The following is a 21,039-nucleotide window of genomic DNA, read 5'->3' as shown; positions in this document are numbered from 1 at the left end:
GGTCTCCACGGTTGACACCCAGCCTTCTTCATCCTGAGTAAAGCAGCCCCTGATGGAAGAGTGGACATTGGCCTGGGCTGACCGAACAACACACCTGAACAGCAGCATCAGGGCTTGCAAAAACGTCCGGAAGTTGTTGTGACGGTTGATGCTGGTGTCATCATCCAGGGCAATATTCCCAAACACCTGCAATGGAGAAGAGCAATGGCACGGACACTGCTGGGTCTGCAGGAGCCGTGGCAGGTGGACCGAGCCAGAGAGGGTGTGCAAGCCATACAAGGACCCCACATGAGATGGGCGGCTGTCTTACACCAGAGAACTCCCACCCGGGAGAGCCCAGTGTGCGTCCCCAGTATAGACGCCCTCTCTGTAGCTACACATGTGCCGGCTCCAGCTCTGAACCTGTCCACAGATGCAAGTCCGAAACACTCACAAGAACGGCCCCGAGCTAAGTTTGTGAGGCCTCTGCCACACGTAACACAGGAAGTGTTTTCAAGTGGGATCATCAGCGACTCCAAAGCAGGCATTATGTTGGTAACAGGTCTGACAGATCATGGGAAAATGTCTTCTTAAAACATATGCAATAGTACAACGGGCTTTTTATCCATTTTAACTGACTTTCCCACAGTAAGAAATGCAAATGGGTCAGTAATTGTACTCAGCCCAAAATCTGGAATCTGGCTGCAAATTTATGAACTATGACACATCCACAAAGATCAGTAACGTATGTGCTCTTGTACATCCACAGACCAAAGCAGGAAAAAAAGATGTATTTATTTAAACAACATCAGATCTCTGCAAATTTTAAAGCAAGAGAACTCTTCAATCCCTGAAATAGGATTTAGAAATCAGTTTTCAGCGAACCTTTGAAACACTGGCACCTTTGATAACAAATTAACACTCGGGTCCCTCTTCTGTCGCTGCTGTTGGAAAAGTGGTCAGATGCCGAAGATTTATAACTGGGATACTGCTTTATGTTTTTTAAGTGCTTTTTCCCAAATAGCTGACAATGTATTCTTTGGCAAAATAAAGAAAATCTAAATTATGCAAGCCAAATTTGCCCAGTGCAAGGATCTGATGTGCTCCTGCTCACATTCTCAGGTGGTTTTCCCCTGTAGCATGTAACCCCCACCGCGGGTCAGGCCTGTCCTTCAGCGCAGCTGCCAGACTAACAGGATAACCGACCGCGGCTGTGCAAGCCACTCGGCAAACACAGCTGTGCTCAAACGCGCCTCCACCACACAGCCAGCACCCATTCTGACCTGTGCCCCGACACCCTACCATCACTGGGCGGAAGCCCATGCAGCCCTCAAGAACACCACGGTGCATCCACCTGGAGAGGCGGCAATGGGCCGAGGGCCAGAGCTGCCCCACACCAGGATGGCCCTGGGCAAGCAGCCCAATCTTGTGGCGCCTCTGTGTCCTCCTCCGTAAAACAGTCTTTCTGAGGGTTACGTAAGTTTAGGCCGGGCGCAGTGGCTCACACCTGTAATCCCAGCACTTTGGGAGGCCAAGGCAGGCAAATCACTTGAGGTCAGGAGTTCAATACCAGCCTGGCCAACGTGGTGAAACCCTGTCTCTACTAAAAATACAAAAATTAGCCGGGCGTGGTGGCACACACCTATAATCCCAGCTACTTGGGAGGCTGAGGCAGGAGAATCGCTTGAACCTGGCAGGCAGAGGTTGCAGTGAGCCAAGATCACACCATTGCACTCCAGCTTGGGTGACAAAGCCAGACTCTGTCTCAAAAAAAAAAAAAAAAAAAAAAAAGAGTAAGAAGAGGATTACATAAGTTCAGCAAGTGCTCAAAGCAGGATCTGGCTCACAGAGAATGTTCACTAAGGGTCAACTGATTATGACGATGATGTGACAATCATGATCAGTGCCCCTCTGCTCCAGGGGACGGGAGGCTGGGACCGTGCTCTGTCCCAAAGGGGAGCACCCACCTGCATGCCGATGATGGCGTAGATGAAGAACAGCATGGCAATGAGCAGACACACGTAGGGCAGGGCCTGCGGAGACAGGGGCCGGTCAGCTACAGGCACCTCCCGGCCACCATGCCCAGGCCTCCTGGGTGGCTGGGCCTTTGAGGTCACACAGACCTCACACAGACCTCAGCCTACTCCAGCTCCATCCCACTGGCCACCAAGCCCCTCCACCAAGTGATGCCCCAGTTTCTTTATCTCTAACTCGGAGTCATGAAACCCACCTCAGGGTTCTTGTGGGCATGACCAAGGGAACCAACGGATAACTTAAAATGTCTTTATAAATGACAACAGGACAATGCATACAACCATGAAACCTGCATGCCATACCCTCTCCCAGCCTCCCAAAGGAGGGGCCACTGTGGTGGGGGCAGGGGAAGCAAGACGGAGGAAGGGGACAGAAAGCACGGAGGCCCCCCGCCTGGCCCACCTTGAAGGACTGGACAAAGGTCCACAGCAGAATGCGGATGGTGTAGCCCTGGCGGAGCAGCTTGATCAGCCGCGCGGCTCGGAAGAGGCGGAGGAAGCTGAGGTTGATGAAATTGTTCTGCAGAGAAGAGGAATTGTTCTCTGACCTTCAGAAGCCCTGAAAGCGCAGGCAAGCTGCTGCCACCCTACAACCTCTTCCCATATCCCTGTGGCCCCAAAGAAAAGTGGTTAAAAAGATTAAAATAAAAGGTCTCTGCTTCACAGTCTAAGCAGCAATCGGCCACCAGAAAATCTTCCAGAAGTAAAGCTTGTCCTTGCAAATCACTTCTCATGCAGCAAATCAGAGAAAACCTCCTTGGCTCTAAGGCCTCTCCCCACCCCCAACCGTGAGCAACAGAAAGAAAAGTTCTCCCAGGCATCTCTCTGCTGCCAGGTGAGCTGGAAGATCACCTGTGGCTGGGCCTCCAGCAGTGACCACCTCTCGCAGGACACGGTCAAGCTGACCACGTGCTGGGCATGACTGCTTCTCCACCCGGCACCCCTGAAGGGACCCCCGCCCAGGCTTCACGGCCATGCCCTTTCCTCCCTGCCTCAGTCAGCAAAGCCCTTGCTTGCCTGGGACCCTTGCTGGGACCTGGCAGAGGGGCAAACACTTCCTCTGAGGCTGCTCCAGGCGTGTGCAGACAAGTTATGGAAGGTACAGGTGTTCTGCTGCTCACACCACGGAAGCCACCTCTGCAATTCAGGGTCAAACAGGCCTCTGCTCTAGAGAACCCAGGCTGTCTAGTGTAGCTCCCTCATCCAAGGGGCTCAAAATCAAGCACAAGGATAAATAGATAAACCCGGGACTCCACAGATTACCTGGGAGTAAAGCCTCCACGTGGCCCCAGGGCACTTGAATTACTGTACTGGCACATCCCTTTCAGGGAAGCAGGCTCTGGGGAGGTGTCCGTGCACAGATGGGGGTGCTTGTGGACCCAGGAAGCTTTCTGCCCTCTGTCTACCTAGAGGTCAGGTGCCCACACACAGCCTGAGAGCAGCTTCCTGCCACTGCAGCATTTTAAAATATGCAAGCAGCTCAGGCTCAGAGACACGTTCATGTTGTCAGATTCAGTCGTCAAATAAAGAGAACACAGATGTCGAATGAGACAGCAGCAGCAGGAGCACGTGCAGGTGCAGAAGCGGTGACGGCCTGGCAGAGCATCCCGACTCTCCAGGGCTACCGTTAGGTGGGAATGAGGTGTCAGTGGAGGGGTGGGCCTCACTCTTCCTTCCAGGGACAGTGGCCCAACCCATACTCAGAGGACACCTCTGCCTGGGTCTGCCACTTCCACTGGCAGGGGCAGGGTGGCTGAGGACTCAACTCGAGGGACTGGCTCTCAGGCGGGATGCTGGAACTGTGGGAGCAGGACTGGTTTTGAATGATATCCACGGCCAGTGGGCACAAGGACGGGCTATGATCCAAATCAGCAAGGCGGCAGCAGTAGACCTCAGGGTGTGACCCCAGAGGGCACCAAAAGTGTACCTGTAGCTCTGTAATCTGCTTGTGCCAGGGAAAGAAAATCTCCATGGTAGACAAGATGGCCAAGAACTCTGGGCCACGAAGACCCACAGAGAAGCCAGCCATCTTAGAAACATGGGTGCAGGGGTGGAGGGCCGCAGTCCCATGTCAGGAGACCCTTATGTAAGATGATGAAGCAGAGCCGGGGGCTGGAGGCTCCCACTCTGAAACCTTGTGCTCAGGGGGTCTGGAGGGGCAGGGACTGGGGCAACACAGCACCCATTGGCTCAAAGCACAGTCAGGCAGTGGCACAGACAAGATTTCCTGAAGACACTGGGGAAAATAAAGGCTGCCAGGTAAGAAGGAAGGACTGGAAGACAACAGGGCAAGTGAGAGGTGCGTGGAGAGTAATACTTTGTCCAAATTACTTAATGCATGAATGCCAACCTCAGCCACCATCACTTTGTTTTTGTGGAGACCCACATTTCCCCCTTCCTCCTGGCTTCTCTCGGGGCTCCTGTGGGTACTCAGGAGAGGCTGGGGGCAGGAGACGGGCGCCCTGGAGAGCTGTGAAGACGGACAGTGACGGCAGCCACAGATGTTCCAGCACAGCGTGGCAGGCCGGGCACTTTGCTAGCTGCATGCAGGAGAGCAAGGGACAGAAGCACACGCAGCGCCACGCCGTGCACCTGCACCATCACCTCTGGCCTCTGCCAGCCCCTCAGAGGCGGACACAGCCTGCCCCAACCTCACAGAGTCCATGGCTTCTGTTGCAGCCACACCTAACTTCAAGGTCAGGCCCTTCCTTACTTCTACCTGAGTAGGAAAAGGTCTGTGGCATCCCAAAGGCACACCATGGTGCCCTCAACATGGTGGCTGACTCACCTTGATGGGACAATGGTCCCTAACCCTTCAATCCTCAGCTTTCTCATCCACAAAGTAGAAACACGGGGACACCCAGTCCAGGAGGTGAGGAGTATTTGAGAAAAGGGATTTAAAATTGCTCTTCGCACTGCAGGACACCGTGCCATGACAGTGACCCACTGACTCTGGACCAAAACCAGCATCCCCTGTATCCAAGACCACCACAGCCTCTGGCCAGAGTCACAGGGAAGTGAGGGCTTGTCCCGAGTGTCAGCTGGGCACCACACCCTGATCTGTGGGCCCCGATGTGGGCCAGGTACCACACCAGAGGACAAGGCCCAGCAGGTGCAGAAAACTGCTGTGTGGCTCCCTTTCATTCTAATGAGACTGACGACTGAAGACGGGAAAAAGACGTGCACATGCACGAGTAACATGTCAGGCGTGGATGTGCGGTGGAGAAAGAGGACGGGGACAGACAATGTGGGGAAGGGCTCTCTGAGGAGGTGACGCTGAGCAGAGGCCTGACTGGCATGAGCTAGATGCGTGCGGATGACATCGCCTGGGTGTTTCTGCAGCATTAAATGGTATTTTCTCAAAACGCTAGCTCTTCTGCTCCAACTGTGAATCACTGTATCACAAACATTCACTTTTACATGACTCTCAAATATCTTCTACTTTATATTAATTTCCACAGTCACAGCTAAAATTGGGTCAGTTACCAAATATCTTTGCTCTAAAATTCCTGAAGACCCAGCAGGAAGCTCTGGTTGGACCTGCACTCCACATGAGCTTGCTGACCGAGGCACACACACAATTCAGTGACATGCGAATGGAGGAGCCTCGGCTCCACTGCCTCTGGGGCAGAGCCCCCTTCTTCTACTCAGCCCTACAAGAACCCTCCTGAATCATGAAGACAAAAACTCTAAGCCCTGCCCCTGAGCCCTGAAGCCCAGGCCTGACCCTGCCCACTCCAAGGCACGGTCAGTCCAGGAAGGACGGAAGCTACAGGGGACTCTGCAGAGGCCACCTGGGCAAAGCGGGGCCTTCTTGATTGGCTTGATGGGGACACAGCAGGTGGGAGATGGCTGTGCAACAGGAACCATGGACTCGCAGGGATCAGGGACAAACTCATGTCCTGCAAAGCCTCCCCAAATCTGAGCCAGTCCCAACAGGAAAAACTGCCCTAGACACTTACCCACTCCAGAAACCCCACCTCCCTCTCCTTGGGCAGGTCTCAGGGAAGCCCCGCCCACGGCCAGTTCCCAGAATCAAACCGCTGCCAGGAGGGCCCTCAGAAGCCCTGCTGGATGCCCAGAGCTGAGGGAGCAAGTCCAGGAGGCCAGAGGTGAGTGGGTGCAGCCGCATCCAACCACACGCCTAGAGGGCAGTGGGCTGGAGTCCCAGGAACCAGAGGGCAGGAGAGGAGCAGAGCAAGCAAAGCAAGGACTTGCAAGAACCGTTCAGAGTCGTAAAACCAACCGTTTCCTACATGTGATGTTTTCATGGATGGATATTTGCATATTATTTACAAATTGGGGAGGTTTGAGCAGCAGGTGCACAACATACAGACGGAGACATGGGTTTTCGCATTGTATGTTGGTTGGATGACGTGAGTCAGCAGGTAGGTTAAGGTAAATCAAGAACAAAAACAGAAAACAAAAGAGAAAATGAGTCATCAACACAAGCAAAAACTCAAACTCTGATTACTTAACTAGAAAATTAGGATTTTGGTAAACTGCATTATTTTTCTTAAAATACATCAGATCAAAACATATTTTTGAAGTCTGTAGGTTATGCAGACAAGGTGGCATTCATTTGCATTCTTGTTTGTAATGCAAATCCAAAGATGACTCACAGACACTTATTTTTTTTTTTTTATTTCCAGGCAAAGAAATCAATGTCAGTTTCGTGCTTGCTTGGAGCCCTCTCTCTGGATGCCCTTGCTAAAACTCTATTTTGATTTTTAAGTTGGGGATGGGAACTGACACTCATATTTTTGCCTAAGAAAAAAAAGTGCATTCACAAAGTAAACATATGAAGTGGCTCCAAATGAAAAACAGACACACAAACAAAACAAAGCACCACCAGTCCACACGATGGCTTTCCCTTCATCTTTTCTCCTCCAGGCAGAACAGTAGACGACCTGGGCTCCAGGAGCAAGGGTGGCCAGGGGACAGCTGAGCTTTCCAACCAGCAGCTCTCAGGCCCCCAACCTGCTGGGTGTCCAGGATTGGCAGGGGCTGCCAAGGAGGGCTTGCTTGAACCAGGGTCTGACACGACCACAAACAGCCCCGGCCTTGACTGTCTCGCAGCTGAGGGACGGAGTGTGGGTTAGTCTGGCTGCCTGCATTGCAGCAGGAATCTGCCTTGTATCAAGGCCTCTGCCCTACACCAGGGCCTCTTTGGGGCGTGGGGAGGTTTCCTTAGAACCCGGCTGGGCACTGGGGCTCTCTGCACATCTCTGATGTCAGCCAGGCACCCTCCGCTTTGTGCCCTCTCAGCAGTCAGCCGTTCCCGCCCCTCTTGGAAAGGAGGCGCACACACGCAGAAACCACCCCTCCACACCAAGCTGTGTCCTTACAGCTGGGAGCTCAATGTTTCCATCACTGTATTTGATGAATAAAGATTTCTGTTTCGAAGGAGGAGGCCCTTAGGAATCAGCAATGCAGCCCACCTGTGCCTCTCGGAAAGCGCACTGGGACTAACCGCTTCCGGGCGAGACGCACAGGGAGGAGGCAGCCACGGGTAAAATGCAACACCAGTGCTGGGGGACTCAACTTTTCTGATTTTTCTGATTAAATGGCAGGTTTCAGCTTTTTTGCTTGGATTACTCAGATCATTAACTTTTTTAAATCATAAAGCATATCACATAAAAGATTATGCATAAATATTTTAAAGAAAAGTAAAACCAAGTATCTATACATATTCATCACCCAGCTTTACGAACGGAACATCCCCATCACTTCCAAAGCCGTCTTGGGTCTCCCTTCCTCCTCTGCAGATGCAGCAACTACCTTCCCTTCTTGTTAATCATGGCTTGTCTTTTCAGCTTTACCATAAACTCTGAAAATGCATTCTGTTTGCCTGTCCCTGGCCTTTGTTGTGGGATCAGGCCACCCGCAGGCTTCTTTGACTTGCGCACACCTATGCTCTGACCACAAACTGTTTCTGAGAAGCATCCACACTGTGCTGATGTCACTGGAAAAGGGTGCACACACAGAAACCCCCCAAAGCTGTGTTTCCATTTCACATCATTTGCGTATTTTCACTACGTTAGCAGAGACCCTAACAACTGGCACATTCTATTACCGATGGGCACTCAGATGCCTCTGTTTGGTCGGCAGAACGCTGGTGCCAGGAACACTTGTGTGAAAATGCCTCTGGGGGTCATCTGTGCAGGCACCCTCTGGGACACCTGCCTAGGAATACAGTTGCTGAGTTGTATGCACATGTCCAACTTTCAAGGGGCTGCTGAGCCCTCCCAGAGGCTGTGCCGGCTGGCACGCCTACCAGCAGTGCCAGAGTTCTGGTTATTTATATGTTTTGAAAGAGTCTTACTCTGTCGCCCAGGCTGGAATGCAGTGGCGCAATCTCGGCTCCCTGTGACCTCCACCTCCTGGGTTCAAGCGATTCTTGTGCCTCAGCCTCCCGAGTAGCTAGAATTACAGGCGTGCGCCATCATGCCTGGCTAACTTTTGTATTTTTAGTAAAGATGGGGCTTCACAATGTTAACCACGCTTGTCTTGAACTTCTGACCTCAGGTGATCTGCCCACCTCAGCCTCCCAAAGTGCTAGGATTATAGGCCTGAGCCACTGCACCCAGCCTTCTCTTCTTTTAAAAAAATTTTAATGTCAACATTATACTAGTCTAGTTAGAGAATGTTCACTCTTTTTCTGTTCTCTAGAAAAATCTGTTTAAGAGTGGAATGATCTTTCCTTATATTTTAAGTAGAAACCTAATGTATAAGACCACTAGAATCTGGTGTTTTCTTTATAGGAAGATTGTTTATTGATTCAACTTCTTTAATGCTTTAATAAAGAACCATTTAGGGTTTTTCTCTCTTTTGTCAGATTCAGTCATTTATATTTTTCTAGTAATGTGTTCACTTACCTAGGTTTTCAAACGTACTGGCATAAACTGTTCACAATACTCTCCTTCAGGTTATTCACGTTACTCTCTCCTGTACCTACCGTCATGACCCCTCTCCCCTGCCTTACATCGTGTATTTTACCTTATTTTTCTTCGATTAATCTTGCCAGAGGTGTGTCAATTTTTAAGTCTTTAAAGAACTAAGTTTAGACTTTATTGATTCTCTCTAGTATTTGTTTTCCACTTTCTTAATTTCTATTCTTATACTTTTCTTCTACTTTATTGAGCTTATTCTGTTGTTCTTTTTCTAACTTTTAAAGTTAGATGCTAAACTCATTAATTTTTACACCGTTTTCTTTTTCTAATATAAACATTAAGGCTGTAAATTTCTTTCTGAGTACTGCTTCCGCTGTTATCTCATGAGCTTTAATATACAGTATTTTCATTGTTTTTCTGTTATTTATATTTTCTAATTTCCATCATTTCATCTTTCACCCGACTTATTCAGAAGTTCCTTTCCTTAAAAGTGGAGAAGGTACTGTTAGGGTTTCAGCCACACAGGCCCTTGTGATCGCTCTGCTTCTGTCCACACTGGCTCCCAACGCACTTTCACACTCCACAGCAGCACTTGTCTCTCTCCGTCCCCCTCTGTTTCTCTCCTCCTGCCTCCCCGCCTCTCTCTCTCTCTCTTATTTTTTTAGAGTTTTGCTCTGTTGCCCAGACTGGAGTGCAGTGGTACAATCATAACTCACTGCAGCCTCGAACTCCTGGGCTCAAGCGATGCTCCCACCTCAGCCTCCCAAAGTTCTGGGAGTACAGGCGTGAGCCAGCATGCCTGGCCCACTTGGGTCTCCTGATGCAGGGATTCCCACAGGCTGCCAGAACCTGCTTTGCAGGTGGAGCCCATGCTGCACTCTCTTGCCCCTCATTGGGACAACTCTGATGTGGCATCCACCCTACCCTAAGAGCTCCCCTGCAGGAAGGAGCCCAAATTACATGGAATTGCTTGAAACTGGATCTCTTCCTTATCCAACTGCCCCTATCCTCACCAACTATTCCTGGAAACTGTGATTCCAGTAAATCACATTTTGATCACAGGTTCTGATCCAAAGACAGGTGACACCAGGGGTGGTTCCTTGGAAGCTGACTCTAAGGATGGAGACCTTGGGGAGTGGCTCACTGGACAGATTCTCCTCTGTTGGTGGGTGGTAAGTGAGGTGACGGTAACTCCTGGTGTGCTGTAGCATTAAAACTGCTGCAACCTTCATCTTGGGCAAATCTGTAAAGGGTTGAAAGCGGTGCAATAACGATACCGCAAGATATCATTAGCATCCATAGGCTGTCAGGAATGGGCACTGTAAGGATGGTAGAGCTGGTAAACCATGGCTAAGTGCCACCAATTACTCTGGGGAAGAAAACGTTACAAGTTAAGTTGTCAATTAGCAACTCCAAGCATAACCCAAATGTGGTCTGTGTTTTGGATTGTGCTGACCAGCCTGGGACTCGAGGGAGGACCAGGGCTCTAGAGAGGGCTCCACAAGTCTCTCATGCTCCAACGTCAGCACCCGGAGAGGAAGGGCAGGCCCTGCCATACAGAGGAGGAACACCAGTGTGGGCGTGCCCCCAACACAGAGCTCTCAGATGCCCCGGGACTGCCTGGGCCTGCAGGAGCGTCCCTCCCTGCTGGAGGACCTCACTTTGTCTTGCCTGAATACCTGCAGGAGTCTCAGCTGAGGTGGATGCTTTCCACGATGGTACTCACCCTCCCCAAGTTCCACCTCACTTCCCATGCCGGCCACTAGACCCACAACTCGAGTTTTCATACAGCCTGACTTGGGAAGCGGTGGTCCTGCTGAGTGAGGAAAAGAGGCTGCTCAGTGAAGGACTGTGTGATGTAACAGGTATGTGTGGTAGGAGCAAGGTGGGAGGGACTGGATGAGGATGGCTGCAAGACAGGCAGGATAAAAAACTGTTTTTAATGTAGGGGAGCTTTCTCCCATGACTCAGGATCCAATACCCCGGCGAAGGCACCTGAAGCAGGTGCTAACAGGCTGCTGGGATGACTCCCAGGAGCTTGGAAAACCTCATGGCCCACATTAAATGAGGTGAGGGTGCCAGAACTGCCTTGGCAGATGCTGGGCATAGGACCAAAAGGCTCAGAGAGGTAGGCATGCTAGAAAGAACCTATCACGTAAGATCCAAGTGCCCACGAGCCAACCAGCTTCTCAGAGCGTTTTGGAAGGAGGGCACTGGCATCATGCACAAGGCCACTGGTGGTCATCTTCTGCAGGCCAGGGTTGATGGGAGGAGATGCTGTCATGGAGCAAGGATTCCTTTGGGAAGAAGAGAAGGCTCTGGAGCTGCAGAGGCTCCATGGCAGCACACAATTACACGAGGCTGGCTCCCTTCCATGGCTGGTTGCCTGGAACCACCACAGTGGGCAGCAAGGCCTCAATGGCAACCAAGAGCCCTGACCTGCAAAGGTCCACAGTGGCGGCTAATCGGCCATGGCATTGGCAGGACAAAGGGGCACTGCCAACAAAGATGCTGCTTTGGCTAATCGGCCATGGCATTCCTAGAGGCAGGACAGAGGGGCAGCGCCAACAAGGATGCTGCTTGAGATGAACATATGTAAATATGGAATTCAAAAGAATCAAAGTAAGTGCGCAGAAGGCTGATATCAGCCACCGCCATGGACAAACATGCTACCTCCTGAGTCTCTCAACCAGTCAGTTTTCAGATCCAGGGTCCACAGCTTAGAGGAGAGACTGGGCCCCCTTGCAGAAGAATCCTACAACACAAGAGGGAGTCCAGACAGCAGCCATTTCTCTGCCCTCCCCAAGGAGATCGGGCTCATTTACTTGAGAAATTGCACACTGGAGAAAGAATACCCGGATGTTTTGAAGGCTGTTGGATACAAGGTCCAAGATAACATTGATACCAAGGAACTAAAATGAGATTGCGGCTCCATCTCCGAGTGTGCGCAGGGGCCAGGACACCAATGAATCCCTGGCCCAGGCCCATCTCTCAGTGGTCTCATGTGCCCAGGCACAGCTGGTGTTCATTTGCCTAGTCCTAACTAACCGGCCGAACCCACCACACTGGCTCCTTGACATGTGAATTAGACATAACAATAGGAAAGTCCTCAACACTGACACCCCCCAGCCAAAACAGTAAATTATAACACTGCATCCAGTATGGAGTGGAGAGGTTAGTGCCACCTTGAATAACTAAAAGATAAAGGGGTGGTTGGTCTACACCTCATTCCCATTTAATTCACCAGTGTGGACCGTGCAAGAAAACTGGATCACAATGGATGACACTGGACTACTCCCCAGATAACCCAGGCTCAGTACCCACTGCTGTGGGAGATTTGGTATCTTTAATAGAACAGATCTACTCAGCCTCTGGGACTTGGCACACAGGTGCCAACCTGGTGAGCACATTCTTCAGCAGTCACTGCTAAGCAGGGTCAGAAGCAGTTTGTATCCACAGCAGACATTCACGGTCTGACCCTACGTCACAACATGGTCCAAAGGTACTCTTAATCATTTGGAATTCTCATTTTTATTTTTTAGAGACAGGGACTCACTTTGTGGCCCAGGCTGGAGTGCAGTGGTGCGATCATAGCTCACTGCAGTCTTGACTTCCTGGGCTCAAGCGATTCTCCCGTCTCAGCCTCCTGAGTAGCTGGGACTATGGGCGTGTGCCACCATGCCTGGCTAAATTTTTAAATTTTTTGCAGAGACAGGGTCTCGCCGTCTTGCCTAGGCTAGTCTCCAACTCCTAGGCTCAAGCGATCTTTCTGCCTTAGCCTCCCAAAGCCCTGAGATCACAGGTGTGGCCACTGTGCCTGCCCAAGAGGTTCCCTGCCTTGGCCTCCCAAAGCCCTAAGATCACAGGTGTGGGCCACTGTGCCTGCCCAAGGCATTCCCTGCCTTGGCCTCCCAAAGCCCTGAGATCACAGGTGTGGCCACTGTGCCTGCCAAGACATTCTTCAGAACACCACATTGGTCCACCACATTGATGACGTTATGTTACTTAGATCAGATGCCCTGACACACTCCAGAGCACAGTGATAAATCTTATAAGGATTCATGGACCTTCCATGTCAGTGAAGTTTTTACAGGTCCAGTGGTCTGGGCTATGCCAGGACAAGGACTCCAAGGTAAGAGACAAGTTAGTGATTGCACCTCACACTTCTACTGCGGGTAGGCTGCTTTGTGTTTTGGAGATGGTATAGGCCACTTAGGAAATACTGCTGTGACTCAAAACGCTGCCACGTTTGAGAGGTTTCAGAGCATGAGTAGGGTCTCTAACAGACCCATGACGTGACAGCAGTGGCCCTGCCACTTGGGCCACAAAACCCAGCAACCCCCAGGGTCCTTGATGTGTATGTGGTAGGTAAGGACACTGGGTAAAGTCCTGGGAAAGCCTCCACAGAGAAGTCAATGCAGACACCTAGCATTTGGGAGCAGGCCATGCCATCTACAGAATGGAAGCATAATGAGAGGGGCCAACCTAGCTCCTGGCTCTGGTGGCAGCTGTGTGTGTCACCAAGAGACATCGCTGTCTATGACACCAAAGCATCTCCCCATAGTGATGTGCTGTCAGACCCACCACAGGCCCAGTGAACAAGGGAAGGGGTACCTCTATGACCGAACCCAAGCATGTCTAGAGGACACAGCACACAACATGTGGCCCAATCCCCCATGACACGCACCTCTGTTGACCAATGACATCCCCACCTCACTCCTGCCATCACTTCATGGGGATTCACTACAACTTAGGGGGAAACGCAGACCTGGTTTGTGGATGTGTTGCTTGGTACACTGGTGCAGGCCTCACTACAGCCTCACATAGGAACAGCCTGAAAGACAGGTGGAGCAGAGCCCTGGGCAGGGTACCTGGTCAGCTCTGTGTGTGGGGGAAAACAAGTTGCCTGTGCTGAGGACAACAGGGTCCTAGGCAGGCACAAACGGCTGGTCAGGACCCTGGAGGGAACAAGGTCTAGGTGAGAGGCAGACAGATGGGCCTTGGGAACAGGCACGGGGTACAGGCCTTTGTTTTGCAAACCAATGCTCACCATGGGGCACTAAAAACCAAGCACTGGGATAAGTCGACCAACAGATATTGGCTAGCCTCCGTCCTCACCAGCCCCAGTGTTCACACAGCAGACCTCTGGATAAGGTGACCATCGTGGCCAAGAGCCTCTCAGCAGCATGATCCAGCCATGACCACTGATGATTATCTACCGGGAATGAACAGACAGCAACACTGGGCCTCTGTCTGGTGCCATGCCTTGGGGCTGTCAACCAGCCACCTAGTGGTAAGCTGATTATATCAGAACACCTTCTCCTGGAAAGGGCAGTGATTTGTCTCAACTGGGATCCACCCACATCCCAGGTGTGGGTTTGCCTTTCCTTGTGCAGTACCATGCCGGCACTAACATCTCAGGGCTAGTATCAGAGATTTACCAACACAGGATTGAATATAACATCAGCTTGGAGCACACGCAGGGGATGCATGCGAGCCAGGTGACCACGGGGTCCACTGGATCATCTAACGCAACACCACTCAGGAGATGCTGCCCTGACCTTAAAGGCAGAGATAAAATGCCGGCTTGGTGATATACTTCATGGGCTTGGGGTGCCATATTTCAAGATGAACTAATGGCCAATCGATGTTACTAGGTGCCCAATCAGTAAAATGCATGGATCGAGGAAATGGTGAAAGAAGTGGCCCGTCTCACCATCGCTCCAGAAACCCAGTATGAACTTTGTGCTCACCTTCCCCAATTTTAGGTCTGGCAAATCTAGAGGCCCTGGTTCAAACAGGTGGAGAAGGCTTCTACCACACAACACCAAAGCCATGGTGGCCACCTGGTCACTTGGGGCTGCTCTGCCAGAAGGCCAGCAGGCATCACAAAGAGTTTCCATGCCGGCCAGATCATCTGACCCTCATTATTGTGAAGGGTAGAGCTGCCACTGCATAATTCTGGGAATCAGGGGCTTCACTGGGCCTTTCTCCATGCTCCTATGAACATGCTCCTGTGAGCAGTCTTCACTGTGACTGGATTACCACAGCAGCCAGGGTTGGAAAAAGAATGGCAAAAAGTAGGGACTTGGGATGCACAGGGCTGACGGTCTGGATCATCCCACCAGGCCAGCAACCAGTGCAGCAGAAGGCTGGCCACAGGGCAGGGGCTCTAGAAAGGGTGGTGGGGGAACGGGATGATGAACATCAGCTCAGGGGCTCTAGAAAGGGTGGGGGGAATGGGGTGATGAACATCTGCTCAGGGGCTCTAGAAAGGGTGGTGGGGGATGGGATGATGAACATCAACTCAGGGGCTCTAGAAAGGGTGGGGGGAATGGGATGATGAACATCAGCTCTGCTTGGACCAGCACAGCAGAGGGAGCTCCACTCTGTCTCCCAGAGACCATGACCAGCACCATCCTAAAGAATGAGCACAGTGAACCCAATGTGAAGTGTGGGCAGAACAGGAAGGAGCCTGGTGCTCCAGCATGTGCTCCTCCGATGGTGTCAGACGTCCCTTCAGCCCTAACAGCTTGGGTGCAGCACTCGTGGCACACTCGGGGAGCCGGAAGCATCTGAGAATTGACACCCCACGTGCAGCCCTCAGCCTAATGCCATGTGGAGGGTGCAGAGGCAAACACATTGCAGCTCCCTTTCCAGCAGGGATAGCTCTGAGGTGCGACCTACGCTGCTGCCAGAAGTCCCTTGGGAGACGACCCACACTGACCCACCAGGACTTGGCTTGGGACGCAGCATTTCTGGTCCTTCTCTTCCCACGCATTTCCCCATGCCCCTCTGCTGGTTTCTACTGGGAACACTACTTAAGAAATAACTTTCACATGAGTGCTCGTGTCTACGTCTGCTTCTCGAGAATTTAACCTAAGACCAAACAAATGAGATTTTCTGCCACTGATTTCCAGTGTAACGTGTTGTACTCAAAGAATGTTGCTTTATGATTCAGATGCTTTGAAATTTGTTGAGACAAGTTTATGTCCCAGCACTGGTCAATTTTAAGACATAATCCACATATGTTTGGTAAGAATGAGTATTTCCAGATATATATAGAGCGATAGATAGATAGAGAGACAGTGGGGGGCAATATTTTAAAATATAAATCCTTACTGGTTTCAGTTTATATATTTTTGATACCACCTTGTTAGATACATATTATACAGATACAAATTTAAGATTCACATCTTCTTGGTTAGTTGTTACCATGGAGCTCCAGGTAACTCTCAGGCCAGCAGCCCAAAAGATCTTTGAGAACCACTTTCTTATTCAAGAAAGGACATCTGCTGCGATAACACCCAATCCCTAAACTCCACCCCTGGAGCGAAGCTTCCACGTGTCCAGGGGGTTCTGGGGAACCCAGGAAGAGGCTAACACAGGGCCCGGAGATGCACTGAGGGGAGCAGGCTCTAGAAGGAAACCACCTGGGGACCCTGAAGGAGGGACAGAAATGCTACTTACCGCAATCTCTGTTACTAAAATATCAGTAATACTTCCCAACACAGTGACAAAGTCAAAGACATTCCAGGCATCTCTGAAATAGTTCTAGAGAAAAAGAAGAGCAGTTAGTGCTAGTGGCTGATGAGGGCTCTGTTGGCAAAGAGGTATAGGTGGTGGCCCTGATCAAGAAAGGGGTGAGGGTGATAGACCCTGAGCACAGGGCAGACAGGCCACCCCAGGGGGCACAGCACAAGGCCAGAGGTAAGCAGATGTCAAAGCCAGGGACACAGATACCTCTGGGCCTGGGCAGAGGCAGGACTAAGAGCCATGTGTCCAAAGAGGAAGAACCCAGCCCTGCCTGCCTCCCAGGACCTAGGCTGGGGGCAGAGCTTATGCAGCCAAAAGTATCAAAACAGCCCCTTCCCCAGAGCCCCTGTAGCATCACATATACTCTGGGTACTCGGAGAATTCCCAGCTCCAAATTGTGAGCCCCCAAAGGTCGCCCTACAGATGGGGAACCAGAATACAGGTTGTCAAAAGGCAAAGCGGGGACCAAAGCACGTACCAGCACCCCAAAGGCGATAATCTTCAGCACGCATTCCATGGAGAACATGGATGTGAACACGATGTTCAGGCATTTCAGCATCAGCTCGTACTCATAGGGTGCATCATAGAACTGCCCGGGGAACAGGCACTGTTGGCCATGGGTTTGGCAGCCCCAAGACACCCCATCTGGGACCACTATGACCAAGCAAAAGGGGCAGACAGAACTCCATGCCTGCCTAGGCCTGGGACACCCCTTCCTGCTCTCCCCGAGTCCTCCCAGAACCTCCCCACTGTCCCAGCCCACAGACAACAAAGGGAAACAGGATTCCACAGGCATCCCATGCTGGCCAGGATGCAAGGCCATTACTGCTTTGGCTCATGCCGGGAGGAAGAAGGCTGACTCTCCACTCAGCCTCAGGGTCAGATCCCAATCCCTAGCAGCGCCAGCTGCCCCTCCGTGCTGAGCCCCACACACCTTCATCATCAGCACCACGGTGTTGAGGGCTATCATGGCCATGATGAAGTACTCAAAGGGCGGGGAGACCACAAATGTCCACGTCTTATACTGGAACGACTGCCTGTTTTGGGGCATGTACCGTGTCAGGGGTTTGGCGCTGATGGCGAAGTCAATGCAAGCCCTCTGTAAGGGGAGAAAGGAGCACAGAGACTCAGACGCAGAAAACCTACCCTACGGCATCTACTGCACCCAGCCCCATCTCACCAGCCCTCACAGGGAGCCCTGATGAGAGAAGACAAATTGAAGCAGCCCAGGCCTTCTCCAAGCAGGCCTCAACCAGCCAAATCTGGTCCCTCTGCAGGAGAAAGGAGGACCTGCCCCTGTGTTGACAGATGGTGGCAGCCAAAGCTGACCCAGCTGTGAGTGATTTGTGTGCAGGAGGGAAGCCTGATGGCGCTGCCCACGCTGTCCACTGCAAGACTCCACAGAGCGTCCACCTACCTCATTCTTCTCCAGGCTGCATTCAGACATCACCTTGTCCCCCTGCTCCTGGAAGGTGATGATGATCAAGGCCACAAAGATGTTGACGAAGAAGAAGGGAAACACCACAAAGTAGACCACGTAGAAGATGGACAGCTCCATGCGGTACCCAGGGCTCGGCCCCTGCTCCTCATAGGTGGCATCCACGGAGTGTTTCAGCACCCTGGGCCAAGAGGACAGCAAGTGTCAGGGGAACCCCCGAAGGAGACAGCCCTAAAAACTCAAGACCTGCACCACAAGGGTGGGTCTGCTTCCATGCCTGAGCCCAGGGATAGAGGGAGGAAGGGAGGCCGAGCTCAGGGGCTGCCTGCCCCAGCTACGGAGAGCAGGATGAGCACTCACATGGGCCAGCCTTCCCCCGTGGACACTGTGAACAGTGTCAGTAGAGCCCAGAGCACATTGTCGTAGTGAAAGTCGTATTTCTTCCACTGCCTGGGCTGAGCTTCCACTTCCTCCTTCTCATAATCCAAATACTGACCCCTAGGAATGAGAACATGGGAGGTTAGAGGGCAAAGACAAAAGATCCAAATAAACCCACCTATCAAGAGTGTTGAAACCATTCCGTGGGAAAAGAATGGCCTCTCCAACAGATTGTGCTGGGAAAACTGGACGTCCACATGCAGAAGAATGAATGTGACCCTACTTTACTCCACAGACAAAAATTAACTCATGATGGATTCAAGACCTAAGTGTAAGGAGCTAAAACTATAAAACACTTAGAGGAAAACAGGGGCAAAACTTCATGACCTCAAATCTGGGAATGGAGCCTTAGATGTGACACCAAAATCATGAGCAACAAAATAAAAAATACAGAGATAAATTAGGCTGCATCAAAATCTGACACTTTTGTGCTCAGAGGACATCAAGAAAGTAAAAAGACAAATCCACAGAATGGGAAAAAACACTTATTTCCTAATCCTCTGTCTGATAAGGGAGTTGTATTTAGAATATGTAAATAACTATTCTAATAAATAAAAAAGGCCAGGCACAGTGGCTCACGCCTGTAATCCCAGCACTTTGGGAGGCCGAGGCGGGCGGATCACGAGGTCAGGAGATCGAGACCATCCTGGCTAACATGGTGAAACCCCGTCTCTACTAAAAATACAAAAAAAATTAGCCGGGCGTGGTGGTGGGCGCCTATAGTCCCAGCTACTCGGGAGGCTGAGGCAGGAGAATGGCGTGAACCCGGGAGGCGGAGCTTGCAGTGAGCCGAGATCGCGCCACTGCACTCCAGCCTGGGCAACAGAGCGAGACTCCATCTCAAAAAAAAAACCCAAATAAAAAACGGGTAAAGGATCTGAATAGACACTCCTCCAAAGAAGATATACAAATGGCTATTAAGCACATGAAACGCTGCTCAACACCACTCGTCATCAGGGAAAGGCAAATAAAAACCACCACGAGACACCACTTCATGCCCATGATGATGGCTGTAATTTTAAAAATACCAAAACTAAAAAGATGGACAACAACAAGTGTTGGCAAGGATGTGGGGAATTCAGAACGCTCGTGCATTGCTGGTGGGAATACACCATGCTTTAGCCACTTTGGAAACAGTCTGGCATTTCCTCAAACAGTTAAACACAGAGTTACCCAATCACCCATTAATTCCACTTCTAGGTATACACCCATGAGAAGCAAAAACAGACCCACACAAAAATGTGGACACAAATGTATACAACAGCATCATTTATAACAGCCACAAGGTAGAAACAACCCAATGTTCATCAGCAAATGAAAGAATAAGGAAAATGTGGCACAGCACAGAACAGATATTCAGCCGTAACAAGGAACGAGGCTCTGACACAGGACACTGCGTGGACAAACCTGAAAACATCAGCGAAAGAAGCCACTCACAAAAGACCACATATTGTATCATTCAATTTACAAAAAATGTCCAGAACAGAGAGGTTTACAGAGATTAAAAACAGATTCATAGTTGGCTAGGGGTGGGACAGGGATGTAGGGGATGATAGTTAAATGGTGCGGGTTTTTCTTTTTTTTCTTGGTGCTGAAAATGTGTTCTAAAATCGACTGTGGCGATGGTTGCATGTACCTGTGAATATACTAAAAACCACTTAATTGCACACTTTAAGTGGATTGTTATGAACAAACAGTATAATGTGTTAGTTACATCTCAATAAAGCTGTTTTTTCATTTCTGTTTTTGTTTTTTTTTGAGACAGAGTCTCGCACTGTCGCCCGGGCTGGAGTGCAGTGGCACAATCTTGGCTCACTGCAACCTCCACCTTCCAGGTTCAAGCGATTCTCCTGCCTCAGCCTCCCGAGTAGCTGGGATTACAGGTGCTGGCCACCACACCCAGCTAATTTTTTGTATTTTTAGTAGAGACAGGGTTTCACTATCTTGACCAGGCTGGTCTCCAACGCCTGACCTCATGATCCACCCACCTCAGCCTCCCAAAGTGCTGGGATTACAGGCGTGAGCCACCGCACCTGGCCTAAAGCTGTTTTGTTTTGTTTTTTTTAAAAGTCCATTACACTGGGTAAGAATGATCTTTTCAAATAAACAGTGCTGGGTGAATTGGATATCTATCGTCAGAAAATGTATCTTAACCCATACCTTATGCAACACATAAAAACCAACTTCCAAGTAAATTGCAGATCTTAATGTGAAAGGCAAAAATAACACTTTTCAGAAGAAAACACAAGAAAACATCCCTGGCCTTGGGATAGATTTCTTAAACAGGATATAAAGAGCACTCGGCATAAAAGAATAAAAAAGGTCAGCTGGACTCTATTAAAATCAAGAACTGCAGTTGGGCCAGTGGCTCACACCTGTAATCCCAGCACTCTGGGAGGCCGAGGCAGGAGGACTGCTTGAGCCCAGGAGTTCGAGACCAGCTTGGCAACATAGCAAGACCTCATCTCAACAAAAAATTTTAAAAATTAGCCAAGCATGGTGGCACGTGCCTGTAGTTGTCTGAGCTACTCAGGAGGTTGAGGAGGGAGGATCACTTGGGCCTGAGAGTTCCAGGCTGCACTGAGCTGCAATAGCAGCACTGCACTCCAGCCTGGGCAAAAGAGTGAGATCCTGTCTCAAAAAAAAAAAAAAAAAAAAAAAAGAAAAGAAAAAGAAAAAAGAACTTTGTGTTTTAAAAGACATCATTAAAAGGGAGGAGAAG

At 50.5% G+C, this 21,039-nt stretch overlaps 1 protein-coding gene across 6 annotated transcripts in view; it reads right to left on the bottom strand.

Annotated features, from left to right (window-relative positions):
• The window catches only part of CACNA1B (calcium voltage-gated channel subunit alpha1 B), a 248,990-nt gene that overhangs the window by 48,767 nt on the left and 179,184 nt on the right, over positions 1–21,039 (bottom strand). For 5 of the 6 annotated variants that reach the window (XM_054501972.1, XM_054501966.1, XM_054501969.1 and 2 more), the window contains 8 exons: positions 18,240–18,377; positions 17,859–18,060; positions 17,376–17,540; positions 16,920–17,030; positions 16,376–16,459; positions 2,416–2,532; positions 1,947–2,012; positions 95–186 (listed from right to left, as the gene is read on the bottom strand). In XM_054501972.1, coding sequence (XP_054357947.1) covers positions 95–186; positions 1,947–2,012; positions 2,416–2,532; positions 16,376–16,459; positions 16,920–17,030; positions 17,376–17,540; positions 17,859–18,060; positions 18,240–18,377 — 975 coding nt within the window. The remainder of the gene's footprint in view (positions 1–94; positions 187–1,946; positions 2,013–2,415; positions 2,533–16,375; positions 16,460–16,919; positions 17,031–17,375; positions 17,541–17,858; positions 18,061–18,239; positions 18,378–21,039) is intronic. The other variant, XM_054501970.1, reaches the window with a different exon arrangement.

The sequence above is a fragment of the Pongo pygmaeus genome, chromosome 13, assembly GCF_028885625.2.
Source record: "Pongo pygmaeus isolate AG05252 chromosome 13, NHGRI_mPonPyg2-v2.0_pri, whole genome shotgun sequence".
Lineage (NCBI taxonomy): Eukaryota > Metazoa > Chordata > Mammalia > Primates > Hominidae > Pongo > Pongo pygmaeus.
The sequence above is the reverse complement of the archived record's forward strand: the minus strand, read 5'-3'. Positions and strand labels throughout refer to the sequence as shown.